Source organism: Carcharodon carcharias, chromosome 4, assembly GCF_017639515.1.
Source record: "Carcharodon carcharias isolate sCarCar2 chromosome 4, sCarCar2.pri, whole genome shotgun sequence".
Classification (NCBI taxonomy): domain Eukaryota; kingdom Metazoa; phylum Chordata; class Chondrichthyes; order Lamniformes; family Lamnidae; genus Carcharodon; species Carcharodon carcharias.
In genome coordinates, this window is record NC_054470.1 from 123,520,950 (window position 1) to 123,537,206 (window position 16,257).

The window sequence follows — 16,257 nt, forward strand, 5'->3', positions numbered from 1 at the left end:
AAAATTCCGCTAAAAACTAAAGTGAGTAAAACAAATACTTGGTTCAATTAAATTATAGCAACAATTCCATCAGCATTCTACCTTTAAAATTAGAAGCAAAAAGAATGAGCGCTGTGAAAATCTAAATAAAAACTGCCACTAGATTTCACCATAACAATATTCCATGAGTTTCTTGAAAGTGAGCTAAAAATCGTACTTTGTAACATTTAAGATTAGCCATTATTTTAATTTGGGCAGAACTGCCTTAAAGCTTTTTGCATATATTTCAAATACTTTAAGTACCTGGAAATCATTCAGGTCAGTGTAGAACTGATTGTTGCTTTTGACGTCTGTGATCAGCCTCATAGCAATTTCTTGATTTATTTCACCCCTAATATCAACAATATTAGAGATCTCCAGTGACAGCCCATCAATCCCTGAATGAGAAAAAAAGGCAATTAAAATTGAATACACATATTTACAAAAACTATAAGGGTAATTCTACATTCCTACTCCCAACAGTTTCTCCAGATCATGCACCAAATCATCTTATATATGCCATTTTATTTGCCAAGGTGCTCTGTATTGCTTTAGAAGATAACAATTTTTCTTTTAACAATTAATGGTAAAACGCAGTTTATCGATCCTGGCCATGGATAATTTTCTCGAATCCCATAAACTTTCACGCAGTGTGAGTCTGTATGAAAATTACTGCTGAGTGAATGAAACAAATATAAATATGCTCTTTTAAATCATAGAATCACACAGTACAGAATCTATCCTATTAGTCCAGGGGTGGGGAACCTACGGCCTTGGGCTGGGTCCAGCCCGTTGCTCAGTTTCATCCGACTCGCAGCAAGATTTCTAAAAATATAGATCTTCGAGAGCAGCACCTTCAAAACAGCATTTATTATCCTCATTAAGAATTTGCTTTGGATAAAAGCATCAGCAAAATTACTATAATAATATTTAACAATATGATATTGAAATTCAGCCATTGCATTAAAACAGTGGGTGAGTTGAACGTTCAGTATTCTCTCTAAAAAACTACATGAAGTTGATTTTTATGTCTGTGGCCCATGACTGATTTTGTTAATGTCTGAATGGCCTGTGATAGGAAAAAGGTTCCCCACCTCTGTATTAGTCTCATTTGCTGGCTCTTTCACCATATCCCTGAAAATTTTCCTTAATTATTCATAATTTACATAGGCCATTTATAACATAGGGCTGCACCTTACCTATGTCGGGAGGGCTAGGCAGGAGTGAGCGCAGAGCCGATTACCACCTGCAATCAGCTGCGTGCCGCCATTTTATGTGGATGGGCCAATTAAGGCCCGCCCAGCGTAATGTGCGTTCTGGAGCGCTCAGCACTATGAGTGTGGGTGGGGGGAGGAGGGACAGTCAGGGCCGGTGCTCCTTCATGCTTGTGCACGGAAGAATGCAGCTATCTCCCTGAGGCACAGAGCTGCCTCAGGGAGATGAAGTACATAATCAAACTTTTTAATAAAGAGAAAAATTATTCAGTCATGTCCCCTCATGTGACAGTGTCACATGAGCTGTGACATATTTGTCAATGTAGCAAAATTAATTAATTAATTTGATTAAACCTTCAGGAAACCCCATCCTGCCCGTGGATAAGGTTTACTGGAAAATGCGAAGCCAGCTTGAGCTCTTCGCCTGCCTGCCAACCTTAAGGTTGTACAGGCAGCATTGTCGATAGGGGTAAATACTTTTCTAATGGCCTTAATAGGCAGTTGACAGTTCGGTGGGTGCGCAGCCAGAATGAAAAATCAAAATGACACGTGATAACATTGGGATGCACACCCGACGTCATCTCGAGTCATTTTCTGCGTTGGCGTGTTGGGCCCTCCCCGCACGCCGATGACAATATTCTGGCTGTATATACCATCTACAAGATGCATGCAGCAACGCGCCTAAGTTTCTTCAACAGCACCTTCCAAACTCGGAGACTCTACCACCTAGAAGAACAAGGGCAAACGGTACAGGGGAACACCACCATCTCCAAGCTTCCTCCCACAAGTCACACACCATCCAGACTTGGAATATATCGTCATTCCTTCATCACCACTGGGCTGAAACTTTGTAACTCCCTACACCACACAGACCTCAGTGGTTCAAAAAGACAGCTCATCATCACCTTCTCAAGGGCAATTAGGAATGGGCAATAAATGTTGGCCTTGCTTGTGATGTACGCATCCTATAAATGAATAATTTTTTGGTGATTATAGCTATTTTGATGTTGCACTGTTCATGTTGCATGAAGCACTTCAATAAACACAAAAATATAAGAAAACACCATAATTTTTTAGCAATTCCAACCCTTTCCCACTACAGAATATGTATAATCCACTCCATCATACATTTTGCCTCACCCTGAACAAAATTTCTGCAGAAATACTGTGATCCCAGCAGCTGTCAGGAGAAATGCAGTCAGATTCACCAACAATTTTGAATATATAATGGAAAGAAATAATGGTAGCAATCTTGATATGTGCCGCAGATCGGGTAAATGGTGGGCAAGACTTCCACTACACTAGCCAAAAAAAAGCGTAATTGTTTTTTTTTTCAGATTAAGCCTCTTTTAAAAAAATGGAGGCAGCTGTCAGTGCCAATGGCATTGCTTATAGGCAGTTCACCATTTGAGAGGGTGGGAAATCTAGTTGACCTGTACCTCTGAAAGAAGTGGAATTTTAGGTGATCGCCAGTAGACAGTGCATTACTGAAGCAAAGGCAGATTGAAGGCAGCAAAAGCACCCCAATTTTCAGATACTGCCACAGAGTACCCAGGAAACAAGTGAGGACCAGTAATGCTCTTTTTTCAGTGCCCCAACTATGGACAACAATATCTGCAGCAATGGAGACAAGTGGCCAACAGAATCATTCCTATGATTTGGCTGTAATGCAGGTGTAATTTAATGACCTTAGCAGGATTGAAGGCAAGACCTCGCTTCACATCTCTCTTACTTCTCCACAGTACTGTAATACCCTACTTTAGCTGCAGCCCTTGTCCAATTGTAAAACCTCTTCTCCAATGACAACAGAATAATTTACCACATTTTCTCCTACTGGGACACAATACTCAAAATTCTCTATTCCCTCACAGTGACTTACTTTTCTTGCCTAGAGCTAAGAAACAGCAAGAGGCAGCAAACACTGTTAGGACTTGTTTATAGGCCACCAAACAGTAGTAGTAATATGGTGCATGGTATGAATCAGGAGATTAAAGAAGCATGTAGCATGGATAATACAGTGATCATGGGTGACTTCAATTTGCATTGAGACTAAATTGCAGTAATGCTGTGGAGGATGAGTTTCTGTAGTGTGTTAGGGATGCTTTTCTAGAGCAGTATGTTGAGGAAACGACTAGAGAAGGGACTATTTTAGGTCTTGTATTATGCAATGTGAAAGGGCTAATTAATAACGTTGCTGTAAAAGAACCTTTAGGGGTGAGTGACCATAATATGATTGAATTTTAGGTTATGTTTGAAACTGAGATAGCTCAATCTGCAGCCAGGGTGTTAAATTTGAACAAAGGAAATTATGAGGTATGAGGGGATAATTGCTGAGGTGGATAGGGAAAATACACAAAAAGGTATGACAGTACAAAGGCAATACATAGTCCTTAAAGAATTATTACATAGCTGACAGCAACATTCCTTCAAGGCATAAAAACCAAAAAGAAGTCAGACAACCGTGGCTAACTAAGGTAGTTAAGGATTGTATAAGATTAAAAGAAAAGGCCTATAAAGTTCCAGAAATAGTAGTAAACCTGAGGATTGGGAAGCTTTTAGAATATAGCAAAGTAGGACCAAGAAACTGATAGGGCAGAATTTTTCCCTCATCGGGCAGGTGCGGTCAGCCATAATATTATTTATATTTACTTCATCTGTACTGGTCTGGGAATGAAGACCAGGGAAGTTTACGTAAATAGTCTGGAATTGTCCAAATGAGATAAATTTTGTTTTTGTCATCGTGGCCTGAGTATGCTTCATCTTTTTATTTCATTTATGCTGGGTAAGCCAGTATGTAATGTTGAACATAAGTGGCTCTGAACTTTGTTGCACAGTCACTGAGTGTTCTTTGTGTTCAAAGGAAAGGGTCCTTTCAGACATCCGGGATGGAGGAGGCAGCTCTGGCATGTGTTTGATGCTGATCCTTGGTAGCCTAGCTGAAGGAGCATTGGATCAAGGCGTCCCTGGTGTCCCTGCCTCCCTGGAGGTTACCGAGGTCTGGCTCCACGCCCTCAGTGTTCTCCTCACTGTGCTCATCTTCGGACTCACTATTGGACTCATCATCTGTGGCCTGTGCAGCTGCATTAAGATCCCCTTCCAGTGGACCCCCCTTGCCAGTGCCAGATTGTAGAGAGCGCAGCATGCAACCATGTTCAGTGACACTCGCTCTGGGGGGTTTTGTAGTGCTCCCCCAAATGCTCTAGGTATCGGAAGCACATCTTGAGAAGACCTATGGTCCTCTCTACCACTGTCCTTGTGGAGGCATGACTTGTATTGTAATACTTCTCTGCCTCTGTTCTTGGGTGGCGGAGAGGCATCATGATCCACCTCTTCAACGGATAACCATTGTCACCCAGCAGCAATCCATCCAGTCGGGCTGGAGCACTGAAGAGCCTCGGCACCTGGAAATGTCTCAGGAGGTACATGTCATGGGAGCTGCCAGGGTACTTTGCACAGACTTGCAAAATCTGCATCTTGTGGCCATACACTATCTGCACGTTCATGGAATGAAATCCCTTCCTGTTGACGAAGGCACTCGGCTGTTCCGCTGGTACCTTGATGGCCAACTATGTGCAGTCGACGGCAGGGGAACCCAATAATCGCTGCAAAGCCTCTGGCTTGCTCAGCCTAGCTGGCCTCGTCCATACGATAAAGAATAAAGGTCAGTACCCACCTGAACAGAGCTTCTGTCATCAGCTTGATGCAATTGTGGACAGCTGATTGGGAGACTCCACAAAGATCCACCACTGACTCCTGGAAAGAGCTGGAGGCATAGAAGTTGAGGGCCACTGTGACCTTCAGAGCCAATGGCATGGGATGTCCACCCACACAGTCAGAGCTGATCTCAGGCCCAATCATCTAGCAAATGGAGGTCATGCACTCCTTTGAGAGGTGAAGCCTCCTTTGGCATTTCACCTCAGACATATTGAGGTAGCTGCATCACCGCCTGTAAAGCCTGGCAGCAGGATAGTGGCGTATTCTGCGGCCCCTTCCGTCTTGGACTTCCTGCTGGCCCTGTGCCCCCTGTGCCTGTGCCTCTCCTCCCACAGGCCCCTCCCCTGGAAGCTGCATTGGGACACCTGACCTCCTCTCCCTTCTGCCCCTCCGTTCTTCCCCAGAGGAGGTGCCTCCAGCGGAGACCACAATCCCCATTACCACAGTTACAGAAGGTTGTCTGATACCTGGAAGGCTCCACACGATCTGAATCCTCAGGGGGCCTGGCAGGCAGCAAACAGTCCTGAAATGAAGTCTAGAAAATCTAAGAATGAAGCCCAAACAGAGATGAAGCTGCTAAGTACCAATAAGCAACTAACTGCAAACTATCTCCAAAACTGCTCACTACTCACACTGGCAATGCTGCTGACCCTTTTTATCCCACCCTTCGATGAGGTTTGTGAAAATGTCTGCTGGCTGCCTGCCCGTTTTGCCCATGTGACAAGCAGAAAATCACACAGGCAAGGAAAACCCACAGTCAATTTGACTGTTAAGGGCCTTAAGTGGCCTGTTAATTAATGGCGGGCATCGCTCTGGCACCCGCGCACACCTGCTGAGTAAAATATCGCACGAGTGCGTGATGACATCGAGTTGCTCACCCAACTTCATCACACAATATTTTACACTCTTTCGGGTCGGGATGAAAAATTCGGCCCATAAGGAAAGAGAGAATAGAATATGAATGTAAACTAGCAAAAAGCATAAAAATGGACAGTAAAAGTTTCTATAGGTACGTAAAAAGGAAACATTTGGATAGGACAAATATGGGCCCACTACAGGCAGAGTCAGGAGAAATTATAATGGGGAGCAGAGAAATAGCAGAGAAGCTAAATGATTACTTTGTGTCTGTCTTCAATGAGGAAGAGACATGAAATCTCCCAGAATTAGGGACCAAGGAGAATAAGGAATTGAAGGAAATTAGTATCAGTAAGAAGGTTGTGTTGGAGAAATTAATGGGACTGAAGGTTGATAAGTCCCCGGAACCTGATGATCTCCATCCCAGAGTGTTGAAAAAGGTAGCTATGGAGATAGTGGATGCATTGGTGATCAACTTTCAAAATTGTTCAGATTCTGGAATGGTTCCTACAGATTGGAAGGTAGCAAATATCACCCTACTATTTAAGAAGGGAGGGAGAGAGAAAATGGGGAACTACAGACCTGTTAGCCTTACGTGAATAGTAGGGAAAATGCTAGAATCCATTATAAGGGGTGTGATAAATGGACACTTGAATAATAATTATCTGATTGGACATAGCATGGATTTAAGGATGAGAAATCATGTTTGACGAACCTGTTGGAGTTTTTTGAGGATATTACTAACAGAATTGATAAAGAGGATTCAGTGCATGTAGTATACTTAGGGCAGAATTCTGCCCACGGCGGGCGGGCACAGTGGACGGGCCCCGGGGCAACCACAAAATCGACTGCTGCCCATGATCGGGACCCCAACCGTGATTTCACGCTGGCAGGCCTCCAGTGTGAAATATGCGCTGCAGCACTCAGCACTGACAGTGTTGTGGGGGGAGAAGGGCGAGCGCGGAATTTCACACATGCGCACAGGAAAGGCTCCCTAAGGCACAGAGCTGCCTCAGGGAGATGAAGATTTTTGAAAATATAAAAGAAGGATTTTAAAAATGTTAATAACATGTCCCCTCATGATTCTGTCACATGAGCAGGGAATGCTAGAAATTAGTTTGAGATTTCACAAAAAATCCAAAACTCACTTCAACTTTTCGTCTGCTCGCCAACCACGAGTGGGACGCCTAGCAAAAACTTTCATTTAATTAGATCTTTAATGGCCTTAAATGCCTGTTAATTGTCGGCAGGCAAGCAGCCAACTCCCATGCTGCCCACCAACCGAAATATCGTGCGAGTGTGCGATGACAACAGGATGTTTGCCCGACGTCATCGTGTGTCATTTTACGCTCGTTTGGGTTGGGCACGCGCCTGCCCGACAAGCACAACATTCTGCCCTTAGATTTTCAGCAGGCTTTTGATAAAGTCCCCCACAGGACCCTGGCTAACAAAATTAAAGCACATGGAGGTAATATACTGGCATGGATTAAGGGTTGACTAACAGGCACAAAACAGAGAGTAGGAATAAAAGGGTCATTCTCACATTGGCAGGCTGTGACTGGTGGGTACCGCAAGGATCAGTACTTGGACCCCAGCTGTTCACAATATATCAATGATTTGGATGTGGGGACCAAATGTAATATTTCCAGGATCGTGGATGACACAAAGCTAGGTGAGAATGTGTGTTGTAAGGAAGATGCAAAGTTGCTTCAAGAGGATTTGGACAGTCTTAGTGAGTGGGCAAGAACATAGCAGATGGAATATAATGTGAAAAATGTAAGGTTATCCACTTTGGTAGGAGGAACAGATGTGCAGAGTATTTCTTAAATGATAACAGATTGGAAATAGTAGATGTACAAAGGGACCTGGGTGTCTTTGTCAATAAGTAAATGAAGGCTAACATGCAGATGCAGCAAGCAATTAGGAAGGCTAATGGTATGTTAGCCTTTATCGTAAGAGGATTTGAGTACAGGAGTAGCGAAGTCCTGTTTCAATTGTATAGAACCTTGATTAGACTTCACCTGGAGTAGGGTGTGCAGCTTTGGTCCCCTTACCTTAGGAAAGATATTATTGCCATAGGGGGAGTGCAACAAAAGTTCACCAGATTCATTCACAGGATGGCGGGACTGTCCGATGAAAAAGACTGGGGAAATTAGGCCTGTATTCTCTAGAGTTTCGAAGAATGAGAGGTGATCTCATTGAAACCTACAAAATACTTAACGGGATAGACAGGGTAGATGCAGGTAAGATGTTTCCACTGGTTGGGGAGTCTAGAAACAGGGGACACAATTTCAAAATAAGGGGGAAGCCACTTAGCACTGAAATGAAGATAATTTTTTTTACTCAGAGGGTTGTTATTCTTTGGAATTCCCTATTCCAGAGGGATTTGGAAGCTCAGTCATTGAATATGTTTAAAGGAGAGATTGACAGATTTCTAAACACCAATGAGATGAAGAAATATGGGGATAGTGTGGGAAAAAGGCACTGAAGTGGATGATAAGCCATGATCATTTTGAATGATGGAGCAGGTTCGGTGGGCTGAAAGGCCTACTCCAGTTCCTATATTTCCACTGCTACTGCTTCTTAACAATCTTTCGATAGAACACAGACTAACCCATGCCCATTTTTCTTGCGGGTGAAATTCAGGCAAATTACAGTGAGATCTCAAAAATGAGAGATGATGCCATGATTTTATAAACTGCACTTCCAACAGAGGATTAATCTCACTGCCAGGGAGAGCATACCAAGCATTGGAGATGATGGGGCTTAAAGCCATATTTTCTCTTTCCACTCAATTCTCTAGCTTCCACACGCAAATGAGTGACAATCTGGAACTTTAATTTACTACCACTTATCAGCTTCTGTTTACGCTTATGTGCTTGTCCCTCTGCCTTTTTTTCTAGATTCTTTACATTACTTGGGCCCTGCAATGAAGGAGGGCAGTGAGGGCGGGGTGTGGGGGGGTGGTGATGGGCAGCTATTTTAAAGATACACTGTCACACACTCATACAAGAGCCTACACAAGGTGATTCACAGAGCAAGGGAAGGTGTACATTGAAAGGACAGGATAGGAAATGACTCAATGGAGGGCAAGCTTGCATTCTACAATTTTTTTATTCTTCTGTGAGATTTGGACATCACTGGCAAGGCCAGCATTTGTTCTCCATCCCTAATTGCCCTTGAACAGAGTAGCTTGCTATGCCATTTCAAAGGTCAGTTAAGAGTCAACTACATTCTGGAGTCTGGAGTCACGTGCAGGCCTGACCAGGTAAGGACGGCAGATTTCCTTCCCTAAAAGACATTACTGAACCAGATGGGTTTTTTGCAACAATCGATGATAGCTGTCATGGTCACCATTAATGAGACTAGCTTTCAATTTCAGATTTATTAACTGAATTCAAATTCCATCAGCTGCCCCAGAGCAGGTGCCTGAGTCAATGGATTACCTGTCCAGTTACATTACCACTACACCATTGTCTCCCCTCTGCATGTGCACAGATGCAGACTTTAGGAGCCCAGCCTTTTAAAAGAAAAGTACTTTCTGTGCACCAGCAATTGCTGTATATATTGGACCACTTGCCAGGGAGCAATTGTAACATGGGGAGAGCGTGGATAGATCTACTACTAACATGTGCAGGACTCTGCTATTTGGCATCAACATGCTGTTAGCCCTAGAGCATGTGGTCACCTCAATGCATGCTGCAGCGGTAGCTGTATCCTTCTTATAAGAGTTTGTGGCACCAGTTGTAGTTACTGGGGCCATGCAGGATTTGGACTCCACTGTTCCTCCTCCTTGGACATGATGTTCTAATTACCATCTTTTATTTCAGTTTTCTTTAAAATAATTTAAATGTACTTATAGTTCTTAACACAATGTCTCCCTGATTTCCCTTTAACTTTACAAATATTTATTTCTACTGATTTTTAGCAATTTTTGGAAAATCAAAATTCAGAAGAATTTCCTGGAAATATTTTCCAATATTAAAAATCAAAGGTTCATTAACACTTAGTCCCAGAATCATCCTGAATTTTCTCCTCTAATCATTATTAAAGACATTTCTTTTGGTGAGACCACATCTGGAATACTGTACAGTTTTGGTCTCCATATTTAGGGAGGATATACTTGCATTAGAGACAGTACAGTGAAGATTCACTAAATTAGTCCCTGTGATGAGGGGGTTGTCCTATGATGAGGCTGAGTAAACTTATTTACTTATTCATTCATGGGATATGGGCATCGCTGGCTAGACCAACATTTATTGCCCATCCCTAATTGCCCTTGAGAAGGTGGTGCTGAGCTGCCTTTTTGAACTGCTGCAGTCCACGTGTTTAGGAACACCCACAGTTAGGAAGGGAGTTTCAAGCTTTTGACCCAGTGACAGTAAAGGTGATGTAGTTCCAAGTCAGAATAGTATGTGGCTTGGAGGGGAACTTGAAACTCGTGGTGTTCCCATGCATCTGGTGCACTTGAACTGGGCTTACATTCTCTGGAGTTTAGAAGAATGTGAGGTGATCACATTGAAATATACAAGATTTTGAAGGGGCTTGATAGAGTGGACGCTGAGAAATTGTTTTCGCTAGTCGGAAAATTTAAAACACAGGGGCACAGTCTCAGGATAAGGTGCTGATCATTTAGGACTGAGGTGATGAGAAATTACTTCACTCAAAGGATTGTAAAGCTTTGCATTTCTCTACCCCAGAGGACTGTGGATGCTCCGTCAATGAATACATTTAAGGCTGGGATAGACAAAATTGTTGGTCTCTCAGGGAATCAAGGGATATGGGGTGCAGACAGGAAAGCGGAATTGAAGCCTAAGATCAGCCATGATTGTATTGAATGGCAGAGGAGGTTCGATGGGCCTTAGTGTTCTTGCTTTCTTGCATCAGTATTACTTTGAAGGCAAAATTGCAAAGGGTGTATCTTCCAGCTAGTGTGTGAGGATGGGGAAATCAGATAAAAATCTGTTTCACTTTGCACTATGCACAATCTTCCAGTCATCTTCAAGTCATCTGCTTGATCGCTGGAATGGGAGTCAAGGGAAAGCCATGCATAATAGTTCTCAAAAGAGCAGAGGACATTTTGGAGGTTTTTTTCATTTTCATCTTTTTAATGTTTTTTTTGTGAATTTTGGCATTAGAATATGCAAGAGATGTTTATGTAAAAAGAAAAGCAGCAGAATAATGTATGATAGAATCTCCACAAGTGCAATTATAAATAAAACAATTACACGCGTTCGACAGAACATGACAATCATAAAAGAACAGGGAATAAGAAAAGAATGCCTTAAAAATCGAACAATCACTGCAACTCAGTGAATGACAATACATAGAACTATAAGCCCCAGAATCCTAGATAGCAAGTCAACATAAAGTTAATTCTGGTCCAAGATAAAATATAGTGAGATCAGATGCACATGAGAGGCTATCTGGCGCGAGAGCTGGATTATCTGCAATTATGCTACCAAATGAATTTGCAGGGTCTGGAAGACCCAACTATCAATGACAGAGAAAATCTCCCTCTGCAAACACTACATAAGTACAAAGGCAGTTGCTAAGCTCATTTATCTATTGTAAATGCACCTGCACCTAGCATGCACTATTAGGATGACACTGTCAATGATAGTCATCATCATCACCCTTATCTTTTCTGCCTTGCCACTTCCAGGTTGGCACATGGATCATCTGTAACATCAATTTAGGTGGTGTCTACAGATACATCAAACAAGTTACTTATGCATTGGTCAGCAAGTCCAGGACTTTCAGCTCTGTTTGTCATGGAATTACATTGCCCGATGGTATCTTTGAAAGCACAGATTTCATTGATAGCACCCAAATATTAATTTGAGCTGAAGGTGCTTGCACCTCCTCTGACAACACGATTTGTTCCTCCTCACCTCTGCACCATGACAAACCCATGGCTACTTCCTCGAGCTCACTTATTGAAATTTCAGGATAATGCATAACTATGCAAATATTGGTGAGAAAGATAAAAGATATTGTGACAAGCCATCACCTAAGCTGGTAGTCAATTTTTCTAGGTCTATAAAAGTGAATTATTAAAAGCAATTATTATAATATTGGCTTCAAAAAAACACTTTAAAATAGAGGTTAATTGCATATGTTTGTATGCCTATGGATGAGTGAATGTGTATGAGCTTATGCCAGGTTGATCTTCCTTTACTTTCCTCTACCTCCCTTGATACTATTATAGACAAAGGTGTCTATTGTGAGCTGACATGCGTGATGATCAGTGGTTACAGTGGCTTGGCAACAGGCGCCAACACCAAAAACAACTCACAACAACACCTGACAACCAATTCTTATGCTGCACTTGTGGCAGAACCTGCCTCTCACGGATTGGTCTCTTCAGCCATTACCAAAAGTACACCATGTGAAGCTCACCCCAACCCAAAGGATTTGATTTGCTGCATGTCCATCATCTTACGTAGATGGAAGGATGCCACCATTGCCACTGGTCTAAGTGAGCTATTCAAAACAAACCAAGGGCTTGTAAATTCCGGGCCTAACTCTAGTTTAGGTCTGTTTCCTTGTATCGAATGCCATCTTGCTCTTGCAATTAGTGAAGCAGCCTTGAGATGATAGAAATAAAGGAACAAAAACACATGTTCAACCTGCAGCCCATCCTGTGTGTCAGTAACTGATCATATGTCATGTTACAATGCTATATTGATTTGCTACATTAAGCATGAATAAGATATTTTAATTATAAATTGCAGCTTCACTGCTCTGCTAGCATGTATAGTAAGCAATGAAAGAGCCAAGAAAGTTGTCGAACGATTTGGAATGGACCAGCAGTAAATGTGTAATCTTTTGCATTATTTCGAGTTGATTTCACCCAGATGGCACTGATTTCTGGACAGAAACATGCAAAACCTCAAGACAAATTTACATCATGGAACAACTGAACACAGAATCCAGGCAATCAAGAGAAATAGAAAATTAGGTTAAGATTGCAGAGATATTCAAATAAACGTAAAGTACTTCCAAATATGTTGCCAGTATGAAAATGAAAATAGGAACTGTGAGGCACCAAGTTATTTTAAAATTTGTTCTCGAGATATAGGTGATGCTGGCAAGGTCACATATTCTGTCTATTCCTGCTTTCCCCAAGGTTGTGGTGTTGGGCCTTCACTTGGTGAAGATGGTCATCACCTGACACTTGTGTGACATTAATGTAATTTGCTTTGGATGCGTCTCCCATGGAATGATCTTGAATCAGTTTTCTACACCTGCTCAATCTTCTGATTCCATGAAACAACCTGATTATTGCCTCAACTCATACTCTGCTCTTTGAACAGCTCCTTGATTCACTCCCCCTCCACATCTGCATCTGAATCTGGACCCTGGTTCACGAGTGAACAAGTCTAATTATATCTTATCTCCTCTGGTTACATCACTACATTTCACCATGCCTATGTAACTTCAAATCCTTTTGTATCTATTCATGTGTACATTTTAGCTATCTCTCTGGACTTGAGCCTAGCACTTCTATCTTCCCTTTTTATCATCTCAGCCTGTTTTCTCTTCGCCTTCCTTTTACCAGGCATTGCTACCTTTTATTTCTCCCCTTTCTTTGCCCTCCAAATCCCTTCTCTAACTTATCTATATTCCTAATACTGTATCCATTTGCTATCCCAAGGTTAAATTGTCTTTGAAAATGGTCACAGCTACCCTCTGTGCCTCTTATGGCATTTTCAAAAGGCTAATGAATGTACCCATTGCTACCTCCTTATAAGCAGACCCCAAACTGCTGCATCCTCTTCTCTTATCACCTCTCCTGCCTGGTGCACCTAATGGGGGCTAACATCATCGTTTCTTTTCTTCCCACTCAATCCATCTACCACTGCTCCTTTAGACTCTGCCAATAGTTCAACATTTACCACCCCTCTCTACATATCCCTTCAGAATGTCTGTTACTTTGCAAACAAGGTCATTGTCATCCACCAGTTGATTGCAGATTACATTGATATTCTGGCTATGGTCCATAGATGCCCACACCTTGTCCATACCAATGCCTTTCCACATGGTTTATACTTTCCACCACCTGCCCTGTTCAAACCACAACAGTCACAGTGCATCCTTATCCCCAAGTCACACCTTGGCCTCTCCCACTACACATCTGGTACCTTTGCCTTCTTTGCACACCTGAAGCTGTTACATCCCTCTCACATCTCCTTTAAAATCTTCATTATCTGCTGTCTTCAAACGGCATCCTAAATTTTTTCCCAATATATCATCCCTCCTTTTCTCTATTGGTGTCTGAAGAACTCCTCATCCATAGTGAGATCCTCTCTGAGCACTTCCTTGTATCCATCACTGTTCAAATCCCTTTACAACCTCACTTCCTTCTGAATCCAACCCATTACATTCCAGTTCAGTGAATTTAAGGGGAGATGGTGACATAGTGGTAATGTCACTGGACTAATAATCCAAAGCCCCAGGCTAATGCTCTGGGGACATGACTTCAAATCCCACCACAACAGTTGGTGGAGTTTAAATTAAATTAATAAATCTGGAATATAAAGTTAATTTCAGTAATGGCAACCATGAAACTATTATTGATTGCCGTTAAAAAAAAACCCATCTGGTTCACTAATGCCTTTTAGGGAAGGAAATCTGTCGTCCTTACCTGGTCTGGCCCACATGTGATTCCAGACCCACAGCAATGTGGGATAGCTCTGAAATGGCCTAGCAAGCCACCAGTTCAAGGGCAATTAGGGATGGGCAACAAATGCTGGCCTTGTCAGCGACCCCCACATCTCATGAATTAATGAATAAAAGGAAAAAGAGTGCAATATCAGTGGTGGATGAAAAGTTAGAATGCATTCTGAAAGCATTGAAACACTCATGCAATTATGATAAAGTAAGAGGGAATCACCATAATAGTTTAGGAGGTAGTTTTTGTCTAACACGTTTATTGAAGTTCTTGAAGGAAATTATGGAACTTGTTCACAATTTAAATTTTGGGAATGTAATATATTTAGATTTCCCCATGGTTGATGATGCCAAGTCATACAATTGATTAATCCATTAAGGTAAGGAGACATAGAATAATAGGCAAGCGACTGAGGTGGATTGAAAATTAGTTAAACCAGAGAAAGAAAAGGATGGTTGTGAATGGAGCTTCATCGACATGGTAAGTGGTCACTAGTGCATGCTAGAGAAAACATAAACTAGTTGATTTTATGTTACAGGAAACAAAGAGCATACTGGCATAATTCCCAGATGACTGGTATGATCACACCCAAAGTGGGATTGAGCATAATTCCCAGGAGGTGACTAGTTTGAGCACACCAAAAGTGCTATGTAAATTATAATCACTAGCACAGTAGTGGCAATGTAGGGTTTAGAAATGGGTGACTTAGATTAAAGCATCGGAGTTAGGAGTAAGGAAAAGCTTCAGAGGAGATATTATTCCGTATTCTTAAGTGAATGAATAAACTGAACCCCAAAAATATGTTTAAGATTGCCACACACTCTGACATCAGCTGATACTGATTCAAGCTTAAAATGTGCACAAACAATTTAGATGTAAATAAAGGCATTAGTGAACCAGATGGGTTTTTTTTTAACGGCAATCAATAATTTTTTTTCATAGGTCAAAGTCTTCTGGTTCAGGGAAAAATAACTTGCTACATGCTTTATATTTAGACAAAAATTACCTCAGAGAAAAATTGAAACAATGCATCATGCCAAAATATGTCTATATCTGTCACTATGAAAAATTACTGACATTTAAGATAACCCATAATGACCTAACACTTGTAAAAGAATTGCAGTTGTCAAACAATAGAGCATATTAGCATATGTATATTAATGTTTATTTGTCAAATATAGTTGAAACACTGCCAAGAAATGAGTATCATAAGTTAATTTTTCTCATCAATGGAAAAAGTCAAGTTCCCTAGCAAAATATCCTTCAATGTTTTTTGAAATGAGTGAATGGTTTCTCTATGTGCAAAGGCCCTTTAAACATTTTTGCATGGATGCGTTTGCACAATAACTTAAAGGAGCTGAGGTAGCTTGGAGGGAACATTGCCCCCTAGGAATACTCCCCCAAAATTGCGTTTATCATAACTCATAATTTGAGATTTTAAGGTAATCGACAAAAAAAGCAATGGAGATAGGAGGAAAAACTTTTTCCACGCAGTGAGTGGTTAAGATATGGAATGTACAGCCTCAGGGTGTGGTGGAGGCAAGTTCTATCGAGGCATTCAAGAGAGAATTGGATTATTATCTGAAAAGGAAGAATGTGCCATGTACAGTGAGAAGGCAGGTGAGTGGCAACAGGTGAATTGCTCATTCAGAGAGTTGGTGCAGACACAACGGAACAAATGGCCTTCTGTGCAGTAACAACACTGTGATTCTGTAATTACACTCACTATCACTGGAGTATGGAGGCATGCATTTGTCATTGTCATTGGAACATAGGACG

At 41.7% G+C, this 16,257-nt stretch overlaps 1 protein-coding gene across 4 annotated transcripts in view; it reads right to left on the reverse strand.

The window, feature by feature from the left end:
- Positions 1-16,257, reverse strand: part of man2a1 (mannosidase, alpha, class 2A, member 1) — a 290,929-nt gene that overhangs the window by 76,191 nt on the left and 198,481 nt on the right. For all 4 annotated transcript variants that reach the window (XM_041185652.1, XM_041185651.1, XM_041185650.1 and 1 more), the window contains one exon: positions 283-416. In XM_041185652.1, coding sequence (XP_041041586.1) covers positions 283-416 — 134 coding nt within the window. The remainder of the gene's footprint in view (positions 1-282; positions 417-16,257) is intronic.